This window comes from Coenobita brevimanus, chromosome 13, assembly GCF_032717465.1.
Source record: "Coenobita brevimanus isolate Jiangsu-jjx chromosome 13, ASM3271746v2, whole genome shotgun sequence".
Taxonomy (NCBI): Eukaryota; Metazoa; Arthropoda; class Malacostraca; order Decapoda; family Coenobitidae; genus Coenobita; species Coenobita brevimanus.
In genome coordinates, this window is record NC_136966.1 from 31,337,946 (window position 1) to 31,365,701 (window position 27,756).

At 40.2% G+C, this 27,756-nt stretch overlaps 1 protein-coding gene across 1 annotated transcript; it reads left to right on the plus strand.

Annotated features, from left to right (window-relative positions):
• The first annotated feature begins 20,586 nt into the window (after positions 1-20,586).
• LOC145415373 (major cold shock protein-like) lies at positions 20,587-20,946 on the plus strand. Its single transcript, XM_080284661.1, has one exon. It carries the CDS (start codon positions 20,587-20,589, stop codon positions 20,944-20,946), a length of 360 nt encoding a protein of 119 aa, XP_080140787.1.
• The last annotated feature ends 6,810 nt before the right edge of the window (positions 20,947-27,756 follow it).

Consider the following 27,756-nt stretch of genomic DNA (forward strand, 5'->3'; position numbering starts at 1 on the left):
TCTTCTTCTCCCAGCCATTCCCCAACCACTTATACTCACACTGCTCTCACTCTCTACATTCAACAAATCTTCAAAGTGCTCCTTCCATCTCCTCAATTTCTCTCTCTTCTCCACCAACAATCTATTATTCCTATCTTTCACTCCCCTTTCACACTGCCTTACTTTCTTTACCTCCTTCCAAAACAATTTCTTACTCTCCCTCCATTTCACACTCAGATTCCTCCCAAACTCTTCATCCACTTTCTTCTTACTCTCCTTCACCAGTCTCTTAACCTCCCTTCTCCTGCTCACATATACCTCTCTCTTCTCTCTCTCATCTTCTCCCCTACCTCTACTCGCCAGCCATTCACCATATGCCTTCTTCTTTTGTTCCACAGCTCGTTTCACCTCATCATTCCACCATGCTGTCCCTTGCACACCCTTGCATCTCCTCCTCACTCCACAAACCGCCTCACACGCTGCGCTTATCTCTTCCGTGAATATCTTACATACGTCTTCCACCTCTTCCATCTGCTCTAGCTCATACCTTCCCAATCTTTCTTCCACTATGCTCTTATACTCTGTCATTTTCTCACTATCTTGCAATTTCTCCACTCTTCTCACAGGAGCTGCTTCCTCCTGTCTTCCCCTTCGTCTCCTCAACCACTTTCTTTGCAGCTCTACCTTGGCCATCACTAAGTGATGGTCCGATACTCCATTCCCCCACCCTCTCCACACCCTTGCATCCAACACTTGTCTTCTCATTCGCTCATCCACACACACGTAGTCTATCATTGCCTTTCGTTCAACAAGTTCACCATCCATCCTCCTCATTACTCTCCATGTATACCGGTGGATCATCTTATGACGAAAGTAGGTGTTGGCTATTGCCAACCCCTTACCAGCACAGATGTCCATCAAAGCACTACCATTCCCATCTACTTCAGCTGGCACACCCCACTGACCAACCACTCCATCCACTCGTACATTCCCAACTTTGCCATTCATGTCTCCAATCAACAGCACTCTCTCGCTCCTCTCAAACTTGTCCATACATGCTTCTACTCTCGCCCAAAACTCATCTTTCACTCTTGCCACTCGATCCTCTGTTGGAGCATACACACATACAATCGCCCATGCTTGTATACCTACTTTCATCCTCACCCATACAATCCTTGCACCCACTGTTCCATACTCTCTTATATTCTCCTTCCACTTCTTGCTTATCATCAGACATACTCCCTCTCTTGCCCTCTCATTCTCACTGACTCCCGCACATATACCTACACCGTATTCCCATTCTCTCATCCTTTCACCTTTCCATTTAGTTTCAGTCAATCCACATATATCCACTTTTGCATCCTCAAGCACCTGGACAATCTCTCTCTCTTTCACTTCATCATTCACTCCTCTCACATTCCACGTTCCTACCCTCAGAATGTCCTTTGTCTGTTCCTACCCCTGGGGGTAGGGGGGGGTTTCAAGAATACTCCCCCAGTATCCCTGCTTGTCGTACGAGGCGACTAAAAGGGTTGGTGGTGGGTTAGTGCCCCACCCCGTAAAAAGAACTAACTAACATAATACCTCACACTAATAATAAAAGTATACAGGTTAACAAGGAATATATATACATAACTCATTCATAAATATAGAAATAATATTGATATTACAAGCGAATGATATAGAGAATTATATGATAATATTTTAATAAGACTATACTGGATAACAGGAACAATGTCAGTCTAAAAATGTACATACATAAGAGAATGATATCATATTGATATTGTTGCGTGATGAACAATAAAATTACATAATAGCTGGTTATACAGGAATTACATTACCATCGCTAGAGAATGTGCTCTCGTAATAACTAAATAATGCTCACATGATTAGTTTGGTGTCCACACGTCTTCACACAAATCAACACTGTATAGTATGGGTGGAGTGGGCTATGGTTTGTTACATTTATCATAATCTCACTCAGTTTTCTCCTCCTTCAGCGTCAGGTCTCTTTCCCATACATTTAACACAGCAGTGAACAAAAACCTCCATGAGAAAAAATCTCATCAGACTGAAGGCAATAGAATATATATATATATATATATATATATATATATATATATATATATATATATATATATATATATATATATATATATATATATATATATATATATATATATATATATATATATATATAATGAGGGTTCAAAAAAGTAATGAAGTGACATTGTATTCTTACAAGGAACAGCTGTGATGGGGAAGATATTAAAGAAACACACACGACAGGGACGACTTTGAACTGCGGACGAACACGAATGTAAGAGATCAAACGACATATAGTCGTGAGACGGAAGAAAAAATTTAGAGTACAAGAATGAGGTATAAAGAGGCTGACGGAAAGAAATTATACTCCGTTTTTTTTATTGTGGTGAAGATGCACTTGACAGGTTAATGATGACTGGCTGAATGCAACATGTCCAAAAAATATTTACTAACCCAAATTTCCCCTTCATATATTTGTTGTCAGTTAATAATACCTAGATTATGAAGTAATGTTGCATTCAGCAAATAATCACCAATCTGTAAAGTGCGTCTTCGCCTCGATTTAAAAAAAAAGAAAAAAAAAATTAGTATAGTTGGATGAGATGACGATGACTGCAGAACGAACAGGAATATGACAGATGTGGAAAAGGGGATAGTTTCTGGTATCGGATAGTACAAACCTGAGAAAAAAAAAATAGCACTAAGATTGAAGTTAGAACGAGCCCATTGTAAAATTAAGTAAAGATCTGACAATGGGACAAGGTCAGTGACAACATGACAATTGACACATTCTCTACTTGCAGCATAATTTGCTGGAAGGTGATATATTTCTATAGGCTAATGACACTGATCTTTTCAATTCATTAATACATTCAAAACCTTGTACAACTGAGAACCTATTTTATTCACATAAGTAACAATACTACCTAGTAACAAAGACGTAATAATCGATCCCTCCATCATCCAATCTTGTGTCGCCTCATAAGGAGAGTCGGAACTCGGGGCTAGGCAAGTTGGTCCTGACATTTAAGATGAGAGTGACCAGCCTCACTTATCCCTGAGTGGCATTACGTGAGCAATAAACCCCAACCACCCCTTGGATATAAACCTACACAGGCTCAATCCGATTGGAGCACCTTAATTACCCACTAAACCACTAGGCCCCATAATTTGGTTATATGGTTACCACCCAGCCTAGTAAATGGTTTCCTGGTGTACAGTAAACCAGTTGGCTTGTCACTCAGTGTGAAGTCACCCGTAGGCAGAAGGAAGAGGAAAGAATGAAGGAAAGAAAGAAGAGGAAGGATGGAAGAGAGGAAAGGGCAGATACCCAAAGCAGCAGTACATCAAGGGAGTGGATGGTGAGCGCCCCCACCTACCACAAAGACGTAATAATATATGTAATAATGCTAACTAGTAACAGAGATGTAATAATATATATATATTAATACTCTTTAGTAACAGAGGTGTAATAATATATGGAATAATACTACATAGTAACAAAGATGAACCATTGACAGTTAGTGCTAATCAAGATTGTCCGCTCTCTCCACAACATCTTACATATAAAAGGAATCCGAATTAATGTTCAGATCATCTAAGTAGTTCTGACAGGTGGAGGAACAACATCAACAAAAGTGGGGCGAGTTGCTGAGCAAGGCTTTTGTCTGTAGGCTACCCACTGACATATTGAGTACGGTATGTGGTGATGAAGGGGGAGCAAAGGCAGAGGGAGGAGGAGAAGGAGGAAAGGATGAAGATAAAAAGAGAAGTAGAAGATGCCTTATTTTCCTGATTTTCCTCCCACATGAAATACCTGAGAGTTCCCTGAAGATCGTCTGTGTGAATCCACTTAATCACAGGTGACAACAAGTCCATAAACTAACATTTGTTACCGTTACGAGATATCACGCGGTGTGGGCCTGTAAATTTATCATCTAATTTAGAGCTACGTGTATATGAACGAGTGAATACTAAGTCTCCTATGTTAATGCTGATAGGTGATGCAGCCTTATGCAGGCATTGTATCGTATCCTCTTTCCATAAGGCAAGGTTAGCCTTTACATACTGATGTTATTTTTTTTCTGGAAGTCTGCCGTTTTCACCTTCACCTAATCATCCAAATTATAGAGTGGACAAGGTTTCGAATATGGCACTGAAGAGGACATTTTTGTTTTTTCTTTTTATCAAATCCACATAAGACAAACAATGGAGTTTCGCCAATGGATTTATTGACAAAACTATTGACTAAGGCTGCAACGTGCGGATATCCAAAGACAGCGAAATTAATAAGCCTGCATTTATGTACGACGCCTGAGCTTATCTCATTGTTGCACACCAAAAGGCTAACCAAAGGAAGAACAACTCACTGGGCAACGTCTTTCCTGTACTGGACTGCTGCTACTGGAGCCTGTGGCAGTGTGGGACAGGGACACACACACACACACACACACACACACACACACACACAGACACACACACACAGACACACACACACACACACACATATATATATATATATATATATATATATATATATATATATATATATATATATATATATATATATATATATATATATATATATATATATATATATATGTCCTCTCCGCTTCATGTTCCACTCGCTTGGCTTTGTTCTTTGTGTGACAAAGATGGATGGTGTCCACATCACGCATTGAACTAGGACGACCCTTCGGTATCTGCAGTTGAAGGAATTCCCAGTCCTCACAATACAAGACCAGCTTTTGGTGTATCCATGTTCAATGTCGAAGAGATCTTCTAATTGCTCTCGTTCTACGAAATCAGCCTCCTTGGTTTTATGGCTCTCATTGGTTCTGGAGCCGTGCTGCTTCAAGCATGACCATTCTATAAAGAAAGCCTCCAGCTTCTTCATGACGCGGGGCTCCTGCTGAGTAGGAATGTTTGCATTGTCCAAAGAAGCCACCAGGCCCTAAATGACTGATGGAGAGCCTCGCTGACTATCATCTTCTTTTGGTGGAGGTACATGAACTACCCAAAAGTTTGGTAATACGAGGGCAGCTTTGAGCCTTGGATGTCATCCACCATTGATCTGAGTAAATAGGACTTCCTCGTATCCATCTGCAAAAGTAGGAAAAAACAATTGTTATATGGAGAGCAAGGCGAGAAATGTACTAGAGCGTATAGGATTATGAACTAAGGAAAAGGAAGGTGACCTGTAAATTTTATTCAATCCAAAACTTTTTCATATCTGACGCTTTTTTAACGAATCAAACAAATTCAGAGGATGCAAGCAAGGAAATTTCACACTTCAGAAGTAAGGACCACCCTACAGTATTATATACAGATGATGGATGTGTGGATATATATATATATATATATATATATATATATATATATATATATATATATATATATATATATATATATATATATATATATATATATATATATATATACTTTCATCTTAAAAATCAAGGTCAACTTGCCTAGCCCCGGGCTCCTACGCTCCTCATGGGGCAACATAGGATTGCATGATTGATGGATGATATATATCATCATCATCATCATCATCATCATCAGCCATTATAAGTCCACTGCTGAACAAAGGCCTCCCCCAACCTTCTCCACGAATTCCTTGGCTGAGCCAATCTTTGCCACGTTTTCCCTGCAAATTTCTCTACCTCATCTCTCCACCTCCTGTCTGGCCTTTTTCTGCTACGCTTACCATCTCCTGGTGTCCAGTCAGTGAACCTCTTGCTCCATCGATTATCCCTTGTTCTTGCTACATGGCCTGCCCACCTCCATTTCTGTTCTTTTATAACTTCTATAATATCTTTGACTTTAGTCTGCTCTCTCACCCAAGTTGATCTTTTCCTGTCTCTTAAAGATATTCCCAACATTGACCTTTCCATTGCTCTCTGAGAACGAATTAATTTATTTTCCATCGATTTTGTCAGTTTCCAAGTCTCACAACCATACGTCATAGCTGGAATTATACATTCGTTATATACTTTTCGTTTCATACAAACTGGCAAGCTACTTTTCATAATGTCTCTATGTTTACCGAAAGCTTTCCATGCAATTGTAATGAGTCTTTTTATTTCGCTATCATTATCTTTCGTTCATCTTTAGCCCTACTTTGAGACTTTCTCTGTTCAGGTCATTTAACATTTCTTGCAACGTCTCTGCTTTTTCTGAGATTAGGACAATGTGATCTGCAAATCTTAAATGGTTTAGCTTTTCTCCATCTATGTTTACTCCTTTGTTTTCGCAGTCTAGCTCTCTGAAAATACTTTCTAGGCATGCTGTAAATAACTTTGGTGAAATTGTATCTCCCTGACGCACGTCCTTGTCAATCTTAATTTTCTGAGTCCTTATGTAATATTACTGTAGCAGTTCCCTCTTTATATATGTTTTCGAGCAGTTTTACAATGTTCTCATTCACTCCTTGTTCTCGCAATGAATTTATAATTGCTATATGCTCCACTGAGTCGAAAGCCTTTTCGTAATCAACAAAACCTAAGCACAGTGGTTTATTATATTCTGTAGTTTTCTCAATTAGCTGATTCATTGTGTGCAGATGATCTGTGGTCGAATACCCGCGTCAGAATCCTGCCTGTTCACGAGGTTGGTTTTCCTCCAAATTTGTAGCTATTCTGTTTGTAAGGACTTTGGTGAAAAGTTTGTAAATGACCGATAGCAAGCTAATGGGTCGATTGTTACTAAGGTCTTTTGAGTAGCCTTTTTTAAAATGTAGAATAACAATTGCATTACACCATGTTTTGGGAATTTTCTTCTGTTTGATACATTGGGTAAATATGTGAGCAAGCCTATTTTGTACTTCTGCTCCTGCATCCAACAGTAAATCTGCTACTGTTCCATATTCTCCCGGAGCCTTCCCTCTTTTCATATTTTTAAGAGAAATATTTACTTCGTCTGGTGTTATCTCAAGTATTTCACTTGTGTCAACAGAAAAGTTAGCTATTGGTACCACTGTCTTTGATGCACACAGTTCTTTGTAAAATTCTTCAACTCGTTTCAGCATCATATCTCTTCATTTAATGGCTTCACCGTTTTTGTCTTTTAGTGATGTAATTTGTTGCTTTCCAAGTGCCATTTTATTTCGGACCTGTTTCAGACTTTTTCCTTTTTTGATGGTTTCTTTGATTTGATCCATGTTTCTCTTTCTTTTTTCTTCTCTTTGTCTTTTGTTGATAAGCTTATTTAACTCCGCTCGTTCTATTTCATCTTTCTTTGTTTTTACTTTCATTACCTTTCTTTTTTTCATAAGCTCAAGTGTCTTCTCTGAATACTTCCTGGCTTGGGTTGTATTGGGTTTTCCTACTACCTCCGCTGATTCTTATAGCACTTTTGTTAGTTTGTCATTCAGCTCATCAATGTCACATTCACCATTACTGAGAGCCTGAAATCTGTTCCTTATTTCCAACTGAAAAGCTGTTTTGTTTTCGCTGACTTTTATTGGGCATATCTTTTTGTTTTTAATCATCTTTCTTTCACTTTTGAAATTGAATCTTGCTGTGCAACCCACCATTCTATGTATATATATATATATATATATATATATATATATATATATATATATATATATATATATATATATATATATATATATATATATATATATATCCCATTGGAGCCCAGTGTCTCGAGTACTGGACAGAACTGGGATTCTTCAAGTCTTTTTAAAGTAGGGAACCCCCGAGTAGGGACCTATGAGCTTCGAAACTATGAGCCGATAGGTGGAGGGCGGTATGCCTAGTACCCTTCCAGTGCAATGCTTCGCCCAGCACCCTTGGGATCCAATGGGATATATATATATATATATATATATATATATATATATATATATATATATATATATATATATATATATATATTCTCCCTCTCATCTTAAATCTCATGGCCAACTTGTTTAGCCCCGGGCTCCTACGCTTCTCATGGGGCACGTATGATTGGATGGTGGATGGATGATATATATATGTATATATATATATATATATATATATATATATATATATATATATATATATATACACGAGTATATATACAATCACTGGTGTGGTTACCCGTGTAGAAGATGGACAGAACAGAGTTGGATGAAGGAATGGTGAGTAGTCATCAGATAAAGGAGAGATAAGATGCAGTCAAGAACACTAAATCATTTCCCTTATCTGTCTTCACCCACCTGAGTTGAGAATTCAGGACCTCACAATTTCTGCTGTTTACCCAGCTTTAAAGAGAAGCCTTTGTTCTATATTAAATCATTTTACTGTTTTTCTGTTTCTGGGCAAAAATCATTTTCCTATTTTACATAACAATCTTTTCTCTGACAAAGTGGGTGTGACATATCGTGTGGGAGGAGCTAATAGGAGTGTTTTCCAATGACTGTTCACCTCTGCCTTCGTAACTACTCTTAATTGGCTAGGAGTTATGATGTGTTAGCTTGTAAGTGGTAGCTCATGCCTTACGTATGTGTAATATCCTGGAGCTTATAATTAGGACAGTACATTGGCTTGTTAATTAGCCCTAAGAATGTGGAGTACGACTGTTATATAAGCTGGGGGAACTGGCAGGAGAGACAATTTCGCACATTTTATTACCAGAGACATTACTGCAGATATACTCTTTCACTTTGATTACAAAACTCACTGTTTGTGCACCATTTCTCCATTTGTTGTGCCTGTCCATAGCACACTGTGGTGTGGATTGTATTACCAACAAGTTCTCCTAAATCCTCAAGCTGTGAGTACTTCGCTTCCATTTATTGTAACTTGATCAGGTAAGAGAAATAATTATTTATTTTATATTTGTCCTGTGAGCAGGGTTGACACCAAAGTGGGAGACCCGGTTTTGCCCATCTGGCTAGTTTTTCAATAAAACCCACTTAAAAAACAGTATTTTACATATTTTACTGTTTTTTTAAATAATGTATTTAATTACATAAATTCGAAGTAATATGAGCCAATATCATAGAAACTTATGATACATACAACCAGAACCTAAATTTTGTAACAATCCAGCATTAGCTAATTTTGCAACCTTTTAGGATTGCCAGTAAATTTGTTTTTGATATGAATGTTTTTGCTTAGTAATGATTAAGATGAATTTGTTATATAATCAGTACTTAAGTCAGGTTAGGCCTATGCCAGGTTAGGCTGTCTCATACTATTACCAAGTCTCAATCTACTAAAGAAACTTATTATAAATATTGGTACTTTTTTAATATAAGTCTATTTGATAGACTGTGATTTGTTACCTCAAGGCTATTATTACTGTTAACATGATGTGCACATTCACTTTAGGAAATGATTTTCACTTGTAAGAAGAATGGAAAATATGTGTAATATTACCAAAGAAAGCTGTAGCAGCAAAGGATTGAGTCCTTTTCCTACTAGGCTATTGTGTTGTAGCAGAAGGAAATGAGTTCTTCTTCTACTACTTTGTACTGTGCGCTGATCTCTCTGTCAACTCATTAAGTGTGCTTTCATGCTGAAACAAGTTTTACACAGTAGCAGGCAGCCCAGGGGCTGCAGACAAACAATTCAAAATATGATCATCCCCCCTCATTCAACTTATTGTGTTAAATTCTCATTGTGTAAAATTTTAATTTGACTGGGCGGTAGCAGAATCGGTATAAAGGCGGCCTGCAGACCTAATGGACCCAGGTTCGAATCCCGGCTGGGGCAGAGAACAGTTTAACGATTTGAATATCATAAAAAGCAGACTTTTCTGATCTACCAGATGACCCGCCGGCATGTCATAAAAGTACCCCCGCTAATACTAGTACAGTAGTCTTGTACGAGACAGCCCTACCATGTATTCAGTATGGATGGTGGATGTTAGCGTCGAAGTGGTAGCATGTGGAGATGTAGGAGGACTAATGGGCCCAAGGAGGACTACCGGGACTTGGGATAGGCCATGAAGCCTTTGCCCAGAGTCGGACACATAAAAAAAAAAAGTATAAACATTATTCCCTTTCCCTGCCCCGGAGGAGCTCGGTCGTGAGTTTTGTTTTCACTCAGTTTGTTTGTTTCTTTGTGTGTGTGTGTGTGTGTGTGTGTGTGTGTGTGTGTGTGTGTGTGTGTGTGTGTGTGTGTGTTTTGCCTGTCTCTGTCTGTCAGTCTGTCTGTTAACAGCTTTACACGAAAACTACTAGATCGATTTTGACAAAAATTACAGGAATGATGGGCGATGACCTTCTGATCACCTGATTAAACTTTGGGCCAATTTGGGCCAAGGCCTAGGATGTAGGGCCAAAAAAATATAAAAAAAAGATACGAGAACGGGAAAAAAATCATTTTTCGGCATAACTCCTTTCGCATTTGTCATATCGACATGAAACCAAAACCTATAGGTGAATTTTTAAATCTACATCCTATAACAGCCCCATTACACCAGGGGGGTTAACCCCCAGTTAGCAATAGGGGGTCAATGTCAGGTGGGTCAGGTCCAATATTTCAAATGGGCTTACAATCGTCAATTGTCACCCGATTAACTCCAACTTTGAAATGTCACATCTTTTACTAGATACTGTATCCTGTTGTGTTTGTATGTCAGCACTAAAATGACTGCCGGGGATGGGTCTGCTGTGCCTTGGCACCGCTTTTTTATTTTAATTGTTATATGGTACACTTTGAAAAAACCACCTTTGCCTGTTTTGGGGGGTTATTTTCTGGGGAAAAAAAAAAAAAACATAGAAACCAGGTTGGTTGGGCTTTTTAATATAAAGTGTGTGTGTGTTTTTTTTTGCCAACCCTGATTGTGATACCTCTATGAATCCCATTTTGATATACAAACCTGGTTTTCTTTTTCTGTGTATGATACAGTGTAAAGTATGTTTTCTTGTGAGCTTTACATTACCCCTTTTGGTGATTGATTAAGGGTAGAGAGTGCACTGTAATATACACTCATAACAATTTGATGACCTCACCAGGATGGACAGAACTGGCATAGCATGACGTGGATGTTGGAAATGCCAGCCCTATAAAATAGTCACCCTACTATGCTAGTCCTCAGAGGCAATCCATAATCCAAAAAGAACTGACCTACATGCTGCAGCAGGGGCTGATCTAGCCATGTCAAAGTGAGTGGTACTACCCGGTCATAGTGGTCCCAAAACCCAGTGGGTGATATCGTTTTTGTATTGATTATCTTAAAGTCAGCTCCCTTACCAAGACTGACACCTACCCACTTCCTAGAGTGGATGACTGTGTTGATGCTGTAGGCAATGCAAAGTTCATAACAAAGCTAGATTTGATGAAGGGATATTGACAAGACCCACTCACAGAAACGGCCCAAGTCATTCGCTATGGTGTGAAGAATGCCCCCATAACTTTCCAGAGGCTGATAAATGATCTAACAAGGGATCATAAGGGATGTCACTTATATTGATGATGTAGTTGTTTTTACTCACTCATATGAGAAACACTTGAAACAACTAGATGCCTTGCTGTAGAGACTGTACTCTACCAATTTAGTGCTTAATTCAACTAAATGTGAATTTGTAAAGGCTCAAGTATAGTACCTAGGTTTTGTGGTAAGACAAGGCCAAGTGAGCCCACCTGATGTTAAAGTTGAGGCAATAGTCAATTCCCCCCATCCTTAACCCGCCCCGTCCCGACGACGTATGGGTACGTCACCACGATTTGCATTTGCCAGTCCCGGCGACGTACCAGTACGTCGTGCAATTGCAAGGTACCTAATTTGCACAATTTTCAATTTTCGCACGTGATTTTTCGTATGTATACACGGGACACCTTCCTCTATTCCTGTACAAGATACCAAGCAGGGACAATGCCTTACACTGCATAACCTCCCCCCTCCCCCCCTCATGCCATTGTCTTGGCAAAGGACCTGTTACCAGTGACCTGGCTAGTAAAGTTATTCAGGGCCAGAGTGATTCCCCAATCGATGTCAATGTGGAGGACAATGTTTACATAGCATTAGAAGAAGAAACAGCCAGAAATAATGATCAGGTAGTGTGGCAAAAATAGGTCAGGTATGGTGATTAGTTAGTGAGTGAAACAATGCTTATAATGCCTTTATTACTGCTTGAAAACCAATATACTGTCATACTACATATACATTCGTACCAAGTAAATAAATAAATACCATTTATGAGTGGATAAAATAGTTACCCTTCCATAGAACTCGTTTTCTTTGGTGTCAGCATGTTGGAAAACCCACTCAGGTAAGGAGGAACTCCTACCTGGATTGGGCACTTTAAACCTCAGGTGAGCGATTTCTCTATGAATTTTCGATGTTTCTCACCAAAAGCGAAGGTTTTAGCCAAAAAAAAAAAAATCGAAAATACCTCGGGACTGGGGGATGTCGGAGGTGCGGAAAACCTCGGGACGTGACGGGTTAAAATAAGGGAGAGTTGCAGTGATTCTTGTGTATGGTGGGGTGCTACAGACGTTTTATCTTGAACTTCTATGATCTTGTAGCCCCCCTCACTGATTTATTAAGGAAAGGAGTCAAGTATGAGTGGAAGTCAGAACGTAGGGATGCCTGTTCTAAAGTCAAAGCCATTCTAGCAAGTCACCTTGTGCTTCAAGCTCTAAGTTTTGAAATCCCTTTAAATTAGCTGTTGATGCCAGTGGCCTAGTGGCCGGCACAGTTCTGCTTCAGGATAATGATCAGTGATTTGAGATGCCTGTGTGCTATTTTACCAAAAAAAAAAAATCAATAAGACCTAGACAAAGTATTCAGCTATTGAGAAAGAACTCCTTGCACTCATACTTGCCCTTCAACACTTCTCATTTTATGTTGGTCCAGGGTCAGGTTATGTGGCAGTGTACACTGATCACCACCATCTGAAATTTTTGGCCCGTTTAAGAACAGAAATATTGGGCTGACCCGCTGGGCCCTGTTTCTCCAAGAATACTCCCAAGAGGTTCAACATGTAAAAGGGGTTACTACCGTTCTAGCAGAATATTTGTCCAGGGTTTAACTTTGTACAATACCCAGAAATTTCCTGTTAGTAAATTACCTTCCTCAGGAAGAGAGGTGTCACTGGTGTTGTTATCCAGTGTAGGAGATGGGCAGAATGGAGTCGGATGAAAGAATGACAAGAGGTGACTAGATAAAGGAAGGAGATAAGATGCAGTCAAGAACATTAAATCATTTTTCATTATCTGTTTTGCCTCACCCGAGTGGAGAATTCAAGACCCCACCATTTCTACTGTTTATCCAGCTGGGAAATGAAGTCTTTGTTCTACATTAATCATTTTACTGTTTTTCAGTTGCTGGGCAATAATCTTTTTCCAATTTTATACAACTTTTTCCTTGACAAAGTGGGTGTGACATCGTGTGGGCAGAGCTAATGAGAATGTTTTCCAAAGACTGACCAACTGTGCCTTCTTAACGACTCTTAACTGACTAGGAGTTATGATATGTTAGCTTGTAATTGGTAGCTCATGCCTGTGTATGTGTAATAGGCTGGATATTATACCTAAGACAGTATATTGGCTTGTTAAGCATAAGAATGCGCAGGAAAACTGTTATATATGCTTGAGGAACTAGGAAGGGAGACAGTTTCACACATTTTATAACCAGACACATTACTGCAGATGCACTCTTTCACTTTGCATACAAAACACACTGTTTGTGCACCCTTTCTACTTATGGTATACCTCTCCCTATCCTGTGGGTGTGTGGATTATTTTACCAACGAGTTCTCGTAATTCCTGAAGCTGTGAGTACTTGGCTTCCATTTATCGTAACTTGGTTAGGTAAGAGAAATAAATTAATTGTTTTATATTTGTAGTGCGAGGCCTATGAAAAATCCCCTCTTGACATACGAACCTAATTTTGTATTTTTGTGTATGTTACAGCGTAAAGTTAGTTTTCTTCTGAGCTTTACCTTACCAAGTTTGGTGATATATATATATATATATATATATATATATATATATATATATATATATATATATATATATATAAGTGAAGTGTTCATGTGGGTGAATATAGTATAACGAATGAGAGCATGATAATTAACCGAGGGAAATCGTTTTCAGCAGAGTAATTTAATCATGTAAGAGAAGAAAGAAAAAATAATAATGTATTAAGATTATTGGTCCAATAATAATAGAAAGACTCTTTTTTCTTAATGGCTTTAAATTCCACCTATTTAAATAGCATCTACTGCAGGGGGTGGTGTGAGCAGCTGCTGATAGATGAGGGGGGGGGGGCGGTGAAGAGGGCATATTGTAAGTCACTGGTTCACTGACGGTTTGACAGTCAGCAGGATTGTCAGCCGGAACGAACAGGTGGCTTGTGGCAGAATGCAAGGGTGATGGTGGCAGATGCTTTCAGCAGCAGGCAGCCTCACTGACGGGTTTGGCAGCAGTTGGTGGCAGACAGTTTCAGCAGCAGGCAGCCTCACTGATGAGTTTGGCAGCAGACTCATTAACAGGCTGATATTGATAATGGGCAGGCCCAGTTTATGACAGATAATGACACACACCTGGTGGCAGACTGTTTTAACAGCAGGAAGTCTCACTAATTGGTTAGGCAGCAGACACTCATTGACAGAAGAGTTCGATGGCAGACACATTCTGTAACAGTCAGGGTTGGTGACAAATGGCAGACAGTCAGTATACTGGCTACTGGACGTGGCAGCAGACAGACTTGAAATGAGACGTGTTCTTATCCCACCGCTGTCACCAAAATGTGAGATGTGGACCCGCAGAGTTACTATCAGGATTTCAGGTAATCTTTAAAAAATGCCGTCGACCCCACTGGATGGTTTACTGAAGGACCTAGATGTCGCCGCTGCAGAGTGTAGCTATTCTCTAACTTATCATACAATCTTCTAGGGCATATGTAGAGAGTTTCCTTTGTGTGGTGCTCAATGTCACCCCCTAGCCTGTTTACAGAAGGTCCTGCTGTACTCAGTCCTGACTCACAGATTGGTCAGTGCGAACTTCCGTTTGCTTATTCTTACATAGGCAGGTAGGTAGGTGGGTTGGCAGTTAAGTAGGTAGGGAGGTGAGTAGAAAGGTGGGTAGGTACGTTGCTTACTCTTACACTGGGACAAGAACTGGCCAAGTATTATGTAGAGGGGCAGATGGAAAGGGACCATAAATTACCTGCATTGTGATAGCGCATTGGTCTGCATCCCACGAATCTACCGGCTACCCCTTGCAAACTGATGCTGGGCCACGAGTTGCAACTGCCAGTTCATCTGTTCATGGAAAGATTACCTGGCGAAATGCTGCATAAAGACACCTCCAGGAATGCAAAGCATCTTCAGGAAAGATTGGCTGAGGTACATCATCGAGTTTGAGGAGCTCTGAAGTTTTCAGGTGAAGTGATGAAGTTTGAGGAGCCAAGGAAAGTGAGGTGACCTTCAAGGATTGAGACAAAGTTTGGCTATGCAATCCTCATCGGAAGAAGGGACAGTCACTGAAGCTGCAGAGCCCATGGGATGGGCCCTACACTGTGATGGACTGCCTGTCAGACATAATGTACCAGATTCTGGAAGGATGGTGACAAAGTTTGGTTATACAATCCCCAGAAGACGAAGGGACAGTCACTAAAGCTGCAAAGCCAGTGGGTTGGGCCCTACATTGTGATGGAACGTCAGTCAGACATAACGTACCAGATTCAGGAAGGCATGAAACCTCTCCGAAAGGTGGTATACGTGAATTATCTGTGGTAGTACCCTGGGCCAGGACAGGACACCTGGGACATCCTCGAGGAATTGTCAACAACTGCAGCCGATGATGTTGAGGAGGACCAAGGGCCTGAAGCACAAGAGGATGGCGACAGTTTCCCAAGGGAAAAAGTGAATCAGGAAGAGGACGAAGTCATTCCAGGAAGATTGCACTATTTGGAGGAGTAGGGACGTCGTCAGAAGCGGCATAGGAGAAGGCCTGATAAGTTGAAAGACTATTTTGTGTAAAATTAAATGTTTTGTTATTATTAAGGATGATGTAAAGGTTGTGTAGTTTTGTTAGGACAACAAAAGGACTAGGGAGGGGGTAATGTTGAAAACCAGGAGTGCAAGTTAGGTGGAACTGAAAAATTCTCGATGGTTCACGCATTATCAGTTGCTATAGTGAGAGTTGTCAGGAAGCCTGCTGTTGTGAGTGGAAATACTTTGTAAAGTTATAAGTTAGTTTTAATTTTTTTCCTCTATAATGTTTTAATTGGATAATTGTTAAATTATGTAGTTTTTCATCTTGTATGCCAATACATTTAGAGTGCAGTGTAGTGTAAATAAGCCATAGAATAATTTAGATGTCTCTGACATACAGAGCTGTTGTTGCTAGAAGCACGTCCTAGAACATTCGAGCAGCAAGGAAGGTTATAAAAGGATGGTAGTGAGAACAAGAGTTTCAGTTTTACTTGTGGCCTTGTGAAGTTATTGTAGCTCTCGAGTCGTGAAGCAGACAGTGTAATTACTTGGAAAATAAAGAAAACGAACATGATCAGCCTGTGTTATTACGACGCCTGGGTTGATCCTGTGTACATTGAAAGGCTGACCCTGCAAAGAAAAATTCATTGGGCTACATCCTTCCTATACTGAACTACTGCTGTCGGGGTCTTCAGTGTGGGACGAGGCCATAACGCTTGATTAATACATCATGTAGCTATAAATACATGCATATGTTTCTTGCCATGCTATGTATGTTGTGTGTAATTATGAGTTCTAGGCACTGGTATGGGTAATTCAAGGATAGCTATGCTGTTGTTTGATTTGTATAGCTAATTATGTTGCGGTAAAGTATAAGTAGACAGGTGTTGCAGAATAATGTTCCTCTAAAGTCTTGCATGAGTATGTATCATTGAGAGAGAGAGAGAGAGAGAGAGAGAGAGAGAGAGAGAGAGAGAGACTTGGGTAGCCAGAAGGCCCCTGCTTGGCATTTCCCCACCACGCACACATTTAATCTTGCTTACAATTTTACCCTTCCACAGCGTATATGCTATTTTTGTAAGGTTTTGAAAATGTGTTTGTGTGTGTGTGTATGAGAGAGAGAGAGAGAGAGAGAGAGAGAGAGAGAGAGAGAGAGAGTTACTTGCGTAGGCTAGTAGGCCCATGCTAAATAATCCCCTCCCCACACCCTATTAATCCTTCGTAGGAACTTAATGTCATGACATTTCCCAGTGTCCTTAAGGTATGGTAGGCTATACTATATAACCGGAGTATCCATGAACTCAGAAGTTGCCAGTGATTGCCGGTTAGTTTAGTTTGAAACTCGATCAGGTATTCCCAACTCAAACTGTCAGAAATTTTCTAAAACTTTTCCATGATACTTAGTGATGAAGAGTACATACATTATTCACTGTTGTATTCATTGTTTATTATACGGTACCAGTTTTCTATATATGATTTACTAAGTAAAGTACTGTAGAAAAGTTACTGGAATGCAAAAACAAGTAGTCTGTTAGCTTTCTGTATATGACATTACCATCTCCATGGCTGCTGGCGTTGAATGACGTTTAGCTGATAAATGGCCACAGGAGTCGTTTGAGCGTGGCCTATAAAAAACGGCGAAAATTTTTGGGAAGTGAACGAACGTTCTGAACGTCTTCAGACTGACCTACACAGCAAGCAACGCAGAGCCTGCTGCTGTGATGAGTGGATTTTCATTTTTTTTCTCTCGTGGCCATGCCAAAAGGCGCAGTTATACCCATTATCTCGACCCATACAGAAAATATCATCTTTCTCCTCCCTTGCAAAACACACACAACCACCCAGTTTACGATTGTGAATAAATACAGGCATAAAAAAAAAATACATGATAACAAGAGAAATATATATTTTTGTCTTGGTATCTTTACCTATTTGCTCAGGTTTCTTGTACTGGTTTGGATCATTCAGTGCAGTGTGACGTCGAAAACTGTGAAAATTTTTGGGAAGTGAACGAACACCTGGGACATTTGACTGACCTTCACTTCATGCTCTCACACCTCATTTGTCAGTTCACGAACTGCTGCTGTGATGAGTAGATATACGATCTTCTCGCTCGTGGCCATGCCCAATTACACATACTGTAGTTAAGCCCATTATCTCGACCCAGACAGAAAATATCATCTTTCTCCTCCCTTGTGAAACACACACAACCATCCTGTTTACGATTATAAGTAAACATTTCCATAAACAAAAAAGACGAAAATAAAAGAAAAATCTATTTTTGTTTGGTATCTTTACCAATTGCTCGGGTTTGTTGTACTGTTTTGGATCATTTTACATATTCTTTGCCTTTTACAAGCATAATAGGAAAGTTTTCCGTGTTCACGTGATGCTTTCATGGGTGGAAAGGCCTTCCTTCCCTTCTTGCTAATCAGCTCGTGTGAGGTGCGAATGGCAGGTTGTCTCGAATTTCAACGCTCACTGTCCAGCCCGTACATTCAAGGGATGACGTTTATCTCATTTAGGTCTGAAAACAGAAAATCTCGCCTCCCTTTTCCAACGTACTCCAACACCCAGACTACAAAAATAAGTCGATACTACCAGAAACTCAATAAACACCCCAAAATGCAAAAGAAATTCATAATTTTTTTTTTTAATTCAAACCTCGCACTGGAAAACTTCAAAATACGCATATCTAGTTATTTCACACCTTTTCAGCACCATTGACAATGTTTTTTTGGTAAAAAAGAAAGTGAAATGTTGTGTCACTGCATTACGTACATGTGACTAGTACCAGATGCTTACATTTACGCAACTTCTGCGTTTGATTGCACGCCAGAGGATGGGTCTAGGATGCTGAAATTTGCACTGTCAGGTGCATCGGATCTTCCCCTTCAATATGGCAAGGGAAAAAAAATCAATTTTCGAAATTTCAGAAAATTGCACTGGCGTTGACCAGGGGCGCACATAAAATTTCGGACCCACGGCCAGGAGAGGTTAAGTCTCGCTGCATGTTTAATTCGAAACACTTCTCATTTCGTTATAAAAGAGACTAATGTTTCATCTGGCAAATGCTGAGGGAATGTACTGACTATCAGTCATACACATACAAAAAACATAATTTTTGAAGGTGAAATCATGTGAAGACGGAGTCACCGACCAAAATCGCAAGCACCGAGGTTTCCAGTAAAAAACTTGGTGTGGGAGTGTGCATATGAACTTCATCTGATTCCTATAAATATTTTGCAACCAGACGACTTCATGTTAGCATTATTAATAGAGACACATAGGTCTGAAAATTCTATTTGATTTAAACTATATTAAAAGACATTGCTGAATATGTGAATAATCACTTTTAAGCCACGAGCAATATTTGTCCCGAGGTTTAGACGGTATATTAGGTTCAGTTTAGTCATTCCCCTGAACTTTATCATACTGAAGCTTCTTTTCCTCATTTTATTGAGTAAATATGTTAATAAAATTATAGTTATGAACAAAATTGTAAAGGAAACACGTACGAAACGGTAGTTTAGTTGACCCCGTTGTCAATTTTCAATTTACCAGGTGAAGATTGGCAACTTTTGAGAGTCTGTGAACAGTCTCATTCTTTGTTGTCCATCAGTTTATGTTTTTATGATGCCTTATGAATGGCATATTATTTATTTTATTTATTTTTTGTAAACATAATTTTGATCATTAATCACCAGTCGAACAGAGCGGTACTCCCATGGTGAATGGATAGATGGTGACAAGGAGAAGTGGAGCTCCAGTTTCACAAGCCCTCAGGACCTGTTCCTGGCCATCCCTCTTTTCCTGAACATTTCATTATCTTCATTAATACGAAGAGTAGGCGAGCATACTCATTTCTGCAGATAGCATACCTCCATTTGTGTACACCACACAACACGATTGTACATGCATATTAGATATCACACCTTGTTATCCACCACCTGCCTTATCAATGGCCATTGCAGCATTAAGAATAAATATGTGGTACCTCGAACTGGCATCACAAGCAGGGCAGAGGAAGCAGTAGCCTACAAGGCTTTTCTGGTCTTTATCAAATGACTGCTAGTAGTGGTTATGGTAACCACAGATCATGCTTGTCAGCGGAAAAACTCGGGTTCGGCTTTGTATTTTACCAGCATTCGAGGTCTTAGTACCACTTTGAAATCTGTTCACTTCTTCCTTCATTGCATACCCCTCCTCCTCTAGCCCTATTCCTCACAGAAACCCAAATCTCTCTACCGACTTATCCCCAAACAGTTTTCCTAGTTGCCATCACCTCGAACATTTGTAACAAAATGGGGACTTTATCAAATCTGAATATACGGTTGATATTATGAACTTCACTTTTACTCATTTTAATTACTCATTATGCAGAGAAAATGATCTTAATGTAACCAAATGTATCTGCATAGTTAATCGCTGTCTTAATGGTTCATAACAACCCACCGAATATACCATATTCACACAGTTGCCCAATCTTAACCTGACCCTTACTGCTGAAATTACCGTGTTCGATGATTTTAACACCCGAAATGTGGAAATGGTTAATTGCATTCTGCCAGAGCTGACAATACTGGTCTAGAATTTGAACAGTTTGCTAAATTATTTAATGTATCGAGGAGAAAGTTTTATTTCAGAAACAAGTGGGAAAGGTGCAGAGAGAGAGAGGAAAGAGATTAACAGCCATGGACGGTGAACATGAGGCTGCCACTGCCTGTGACCCGTTGAGGGGAGCAACCAGCACACCTCAGCCTCCTGTAGCCCAGAAGATCCTGGGGACTGTTATTTGGTTTAATGTGAGGGCAGGTCACAGATTCATCAAATGCAAAGATACTGGCGTTGATGTTTTTGTGCACCGCCAGGCGATCGTTAAGCCAAACCCACGGCACCTCCAATGCTTCCTTGGTGATGGAGAGCCTGTGGAGTTTAGTCAGTTTGGAACTCCTAAGGGTCCTGAGCCCTGGGATGTTACTGGGCTGTGCAAGGTTCTGCCCATGCACGGCAACGCATCACGGCCCAGGGACGTCAGGCCAGGGATCCTGTGAGTCCTGGACAGCTAAACCTAGTCGTGGAGATGTGTATCGCGGCAGCGAAGGCTTTTTGTGGGGGTGATAAGAGGGCTTTGTGCATTCTCCTCCCTAAGGTCTTCTAGGAGATTGGTCTTCCTTGCCTTATCATCCCCGAGTGCTTCGTCAGCGATGTACACTCGGTTCCTTGCCGACAGGAGCGTCGGGCTCGGCAGCCATGACCTGCTACCTCTCACATCATTCCGAGGAAACAGCTTAGGCTGGAGGTCCCCCTCAACAGGAGGACTGCTACCTCGGTTACTGACCCGGCTCTGGACGAGACTATGGTCCAAACCATGGCAGACATACATGACCCACCATTGATGACAGAGGAGGGGCAGGACCCTCCAGACACCATCTCCAGGGCCAAAGATGTGTTGACAGGCTCCTCAGTCAAGGAGGAGATCAGTGGGTCCTCCCCTCCTTCAGTAGTGGAAGGCACCCCCCATCTCCCCCTCCCATCATTGACCTCAAGCATTGGCTAGACATAGCCTTCTACAGACACCTCCTGGCCCTCAGCGCCCACACCCAGTCGTACCAGCTCGGAGCAACGACCTAGTCCACCCTTTCCAATCTGCTCCGGGTTGCCGACCAGCGTGAGGAGATAAGACCTGTGCTGATCGTCAGGGGGAAGGAGGTGCATCTAGCCGATCTGAGAGCCTTTTACCACTTGCTTCCTCTCGATTGGTCCCCTAGATCAACAGTTTTGTATGGTGCGGGATTTGGATGGCAATAATCATACACAAGATGCAGGCCTAATACCCCGCCATGAGGGTGATGGCCATTAAGCCAAAAAAAAAAAATAATGTAGCACAACTGGTAAAACAATCACACATAATACCAAAAAAATCCTGACTGCAGTGCATGTCTCTTGGATCCATTCCTGACAGATAACCCAGATCAATACAGAATAGAGGTACTGCCACCACACAATCTCATTGAAGCCTCAATCGTCGGTTTTTCCAAACCTCCCCATTCTGAACCAGAGTACCTGGATGGCACTCTGTTTGGGCAGCCTGGGATGGATTTAGAAATTATCTGGCTAATTTCCATTGCAGTCTGTCTTCTCCATTGACATCAGTTCTACCCAGCCCCACATTAACAGCTTATTACAAGCTTGTATGGAATTGCTTATAACCAGTCAGCAGTTTACTAAAAGATATGACTCCCCCAAGTGGTTCGACAGTAACTGTTCAAGAACAACGACGCCAGTCTTTAGCATATAACTTTCTTAAAGAAAAGAACTACCGAGTCCCTCAGTCACTTTGAATTTGCTAGAAAACACACAAAAGCCGTAATAAATCTCGGCATATCAAACTTCCTCCTCAATCAAGCATCCAAACTATCAGATAATCCTAATGAAAGTAAAATATCGTGGTGATCTCTCAGGTCTTTCAATAGTTACTTAAGAAGTCTTCACCCATTCCTCTGCTAAAATCGTCAGTCGGAAAAGCTATAAATGACCCTCGTAGAAAAGCTACCATTCTTGTCAGTATGTCTGCCAGAAATTCTACCTTAAAGGAAGTCAGTCAGAATGTCCCTGTGCTAGAACTTGACTTTCCAGAAGCTATCCACAAAGATACAGACTACATGCATGAAATCTATCCTCGACAATGTAGCAACCAACAAAGCCTCAGGCCCAGAAGGGATTCCATCACCAGTTTTGATATGGGGTTTCCCAGAACTTGCTCTCGTTCACACTAAATTATTTAGACTATGCATACATATTATTCATTCCCAAAATCTTGGAACGAAGCCAACATCCACTCAGTCTACTATATAACGGGCACTTTCTGTCTGTCTGTCTGTTTGTTTCGAACTACTCCCACAATTTTTATTTTACTTGGTCTTAATCTACTTATTTGGAATCCTAATTACTCAAGGAAGGTTTTAGGGGGGAAAATAATTAGTTATGGGTCATTTCAGGTCACCGTTGAGTGTTCGCCTTTTTTTTGGCCTGGGCAACGCCGGGTACCCCTGCAGCCAAATTTTTGGCATGGAGACTCACATGACATCCTGTTTGGACATAGGCTATATGAGGTTGACTCCGAGATCATTTGAAGTCACCGGTCGGAGGTCATTTTAGGTCACCGGTGATAGTAAACAAGTATGCACAAATACTGTGTATTAGTCTGAAAGCTGAAATAGAAAGTTCCTGGACCTCTTATAATCCCTCTTGAAAAGCATGAGAGGTACATGGTCTTTCTGGAATAGAAAGAAAGATTGAACTGGAATAATTAGGATTGGAGCATTTGTCGTTTTGGTCTTATGACCCAAGGAAGGTTTTAAGATAAAAAAGACCGATGGTTTGAGGGAGGGGGGCAGAGTGTAAGAGTCAGATGCATAAGCATGGGGAACAAGAGAAGGATGAAGGAGAGAGAGAGAGAGAGAGAGAGAGAGAGAGAGAGAGAGAGAGAGAGATGGGGGGAAGGGACAGGAGGAGGAAGATTTATAAGGGGAGGGGGAACGCCGGGTACCCCTGCTACTTCCAAATAAAGGAAGTTCCTCTGATCCTTCTTATTACAGACCTATAGCTATCATATCTCTTCATAAAGTACAGTATTCGAGATTGTCATTCATAAGCACATTGTATAACATTTTGAATTCAACATCTTCATTAGTGACATACGGTATAGTTTTCGCCATGAAAGATCCACTGTTGATATACTTAGTTTCATAGTCATACAATGTCAGTCAAATGACCATCATGGAGAAATCCATGTAGTAGCCATTGTAATTTAAAAAGCTTTTGACAGAGTCTGGCACCAGTCCCTGCTATCCAAACTACCTGGCTACAGCGTATCATCTTTTGTCCCCTTGATGTCCTTATATCTCAGAAACAGAAATATATGAAGAATTGTAGAAGATGTAAAATCCACTTTCCACTCACTCAGTGCCGGCGTGCCACAAGACTCAGTCATGGCTCCAACCCTGTTCCTCGTTCATATTAATGATTTTTTGTCTGTTAGCCAGAATCCCATTCACTCATATGCAGATGAGTCAGTGTTTCATTGTACCTTCATGCTTAAACACCCGTTTACAAAGATTAATATCTGTATCTCCCAACTCAGCACAGCAGTCTCCATAAATCAAGACTTATCTAAGATCACTGAGTGGGGTCAAAATAACAATGTCTTATTCAATATTAGGAAAACCATATATACTCAATTTACTAATCAGCGGATATTGCCTGATTCTTACGTTACTTTCAATGCAACAAATTTTCATCGCTAAAAGCAATGAAATTCTCAGTGTTTCGCCAATACCCTTAGTTGGACCTTATTCAATGGATCTCCTCAAAGAAGCTTGGTACATTGTACAGAGTCCATACCTTCCTCACTAATGAGCAATTAGCTATAATTCACAAGTCATGAGCTCTCTCAGCACAAATATTGCTCACCCTTATAGAGTTAATGTCTAGAGGTTGAACTAAAACAAATGGAAAAAAGTCAGAGCAATGGATATAGGATTAATTAATAACCCAGCAAATACTAATGAATTACCTCCCCTACAAGTACCACCAAATGATGCCTCCCTTACATTATTTTACATATTCTTCTATGGCAGTTGCTAAGACGAATTGTGCCACCTGTCCACTCCTTCCCCCGTGCTACATCTACCAGCGCTCCTGACTGGACTCTCACACTCCCGTAATAAAGAATTTCTGCCAACCGGAATTCATTTATTTCCAGAACTGTTTCTCTCCGGAATTCGCTGCCCCAGAATAGTTACCCCCCAGACTTCAGAATACAGTAATAAAAGTTCAATTGCTACAGATTATTTATGAATTGAGGACAACTGTAAGCTGGTGTATAGATTTTTTTTAATTTATTTTTTTTCTTCCTCTCATCTTCAGTAAATATACAGTGTGTGTGTGTGTGTGTGTGTGTGTGTGTGTGTGTGTGTGTGTGTGTGTGTACAATAGAGAGAGAGAGAGAGAGAGAGAGAGAGAGAGAGAGAGAGAGCCTCTGTGGTACAGTGGTAAAGTGTGCGTTATCATACACTGAAGAACGAGGGTTCGCGCCCCGCCAGGGTAGTAAACTTTGGGAGCGTTCTTCTGGCCACGTCAGGGGTGTTGTGGCTGAACCAGGTTCACATACTATAAAGTATGCTTGCACCTAGTTGGCTTGCGTGGGCCGATTACACTTAGTTCACAGGCTACACACACACATCCAAAGCCACTCCAACACTACAATTACACTTACAAGCACTTCTCACCCTACATACAATCTCTACCAGACAGCCTAAGCCACTTGGTAGAGATACATTGGCTGTATCGTCCCCACTTCGGTAGCGATAGCCCGGTCCTGCAGTGGACACTCAGGCGGCAGATGAGATGAACTATATATATATATATATATATATATATATATATATATATATATATATATATATATATATATATAACCCTAGCTGTTTGTCGGCGACTTAGTCAGCTCCTAAATTTTCGCATCACTTCTCTTTCTGTATGAAAATGACTTGTATATTCTTCCTCTTTTACTTTGCTCTCAGAGGTTGTTAATACGCAAAAGTGCTTGTGATTATATATATATATATATATATATATATATATATATATATATATATATATATATATATATATATATATATACAGATAAATAGATAGATGGATAGATAGATAGATACACACACACACACACACACACACACACACACACACACACACACACACAAGCATGCACTCACAGTCCACTCACTAAGGACTGTGCTACCTTCAGATATTTCTACATTGAATCTCTGAGAGAATAGCAAAATCGCTTCTTGTAAATGAAGAAACTGTAACGTATTGCCCTGATGATCCAGTGGATTGGTAAACCCAGCACCTGCCTGTTCCATTAAGTGCTTACCCGTGAAACATGATTGATGTTTATTAGATTAGGTAATGCCACTGAGGGAAGAACGACTGATTGCTCGCACGGTAAGTGGTAGGACTAATTACAAGAGCCCTTGGTTCCTTCGCCCAGCATTGGACAACTGAATAGTTTGAAGACTTCATGTTAATAGCTTCATCATTTAGTAAATACTTCAACTGCTATTATAGTTTTCCATTACCGTATGCATTTCATTTCTGTCACCTGTTACTCCTAGCTTGGTTTCGTGTGTAGCTGAATCGTCGGAGAGTTTGGCTGGGGCAGAGAAACCTGAGTTGTAATTAAAAGAGTCTATTGTATTAATATAACTGGGTGAGCAAAGGTATATCAAGCCCAAACAATATAATACTACCTGAATTTCGCATAATAAACTCAACGAGGAAAGAAGCAGAAAGTCACCAAGATTTTCTTTCTCTTGAACAGGGTAGTCTATAAATAGCACTCTTCTTCCACTCTGCTGGTCAATATCTGGTATGTTGTGGTGAGCCTCAGTTACTGTTATCATTGTTTAATCTGCATCATTTATTAAATTTCGCCTCTCAGAGCCACATCTACAGCCACACTAGCAGCTTGAGCCGTCCTTGCAATAGAAAACTACTATGCCAGGTGAGTTTGTAGACGAGTGCTAATTACGGGCCTCCCTGTACTCCAATAATGATGAATAATGAGGGTAGGTCATACGTGTCGCCACTACATGGATAACTGTATGGCTTTTAATATTTTCATTATATAACCAGACCTCCTTAAATGAAACTGCAAGATATGTGTTATCTCTGAATCCATAACTCAAATCCACACACACACACACACACGAACCGCTCTACACCTGGCCAACTTGGCCAGCGGCATTACCTAAATAAGTATCTTTATATGAGTCAAGCTCTGTACAAGGTTAGACTAAATGGTGTTCTAATATAAAAAAGAAGAAGTTTTAAGTAAAACTTGGTCAAACAGAAAAGTAAACAAGCAGTGCAAGAATGCGCACAATCAGCTGATCATTGTTTAGTCTGCAATCTGCCCCAGGGAATGTAAGTACTATATGCGCTTTTAGTACTGCAAAATGACCACATACTTTAGTAAAGCAAATTTGGAAAAGAAAAGGGATAAAGGCAGAAAGCAGGATGATGATTTCTACCAAGAACTGGTTTAAATGGAGACTCACACCAAACTGGTTGAATGTGTACACAGGTTAGAGACGGCTTTTCAAAATAAGACTGATGAAATAAAGAAACAGATGCACTTGCAAAAGGAAGAAATAGAAAAATTAGGAAAGGAAGTCAACAAGAAAGACACAACCATAAATGAGCTAACAGTAGAAGTGGGTACACTTAGGAGGAAAATGAGTGAAATGGTAAGTACAGTAGTCAACCACGAGAGTATTATGGAAGAATTCAAAAATGATACAGAGACAATTAGGCAAGTAAGCAGTCTGATAGATCAGAACAGTGATATTGAGGAGAAGATAACACAGGTGAATGAAGCTGTGCAAAGCTAAAAAAAATGATGTGGAAACCACTTATGCTGAAATGGTGAAGGTAAAGAAAGACTTGGAAACAAGGGTGGAAGAAAAAAGCATTAAAAAGGAAGTGAAAAGAATAATCCCAAACAATCCTAAGTTAGTCAGAGATTCAGAAGATATTAACAAATCTATAGTAATCACTGGTATAGAAGAGGAAGAAGTAAAAAACAAGATCTCAAGAGACAAAAAGGAGATGGCAAATGTAATGGGCATATTGAAAGAAGTATACAAGGAAATCTGTAGTAAAGACATAGAGGAACACAAAAGGTTAGGGAAATACGAGAAAAGCAAGTTAAGACCCCTAAAGGTAACTTTCCAGAGTGTAAACACCGTGGAGGAGATACTAAAAAATGCAAAGAATCTTATGGAAAGGAGGAG

What these genes read in the sequence shown, in the direction of transcription:
- LOC145415373 (XM_080284661.1), top strand. Translation starts at nt 20,587, where the DNA reads ATGGACGGTGAACATGAGGCTGCCACTGCCTGTGACCCGTTGAGGGGA.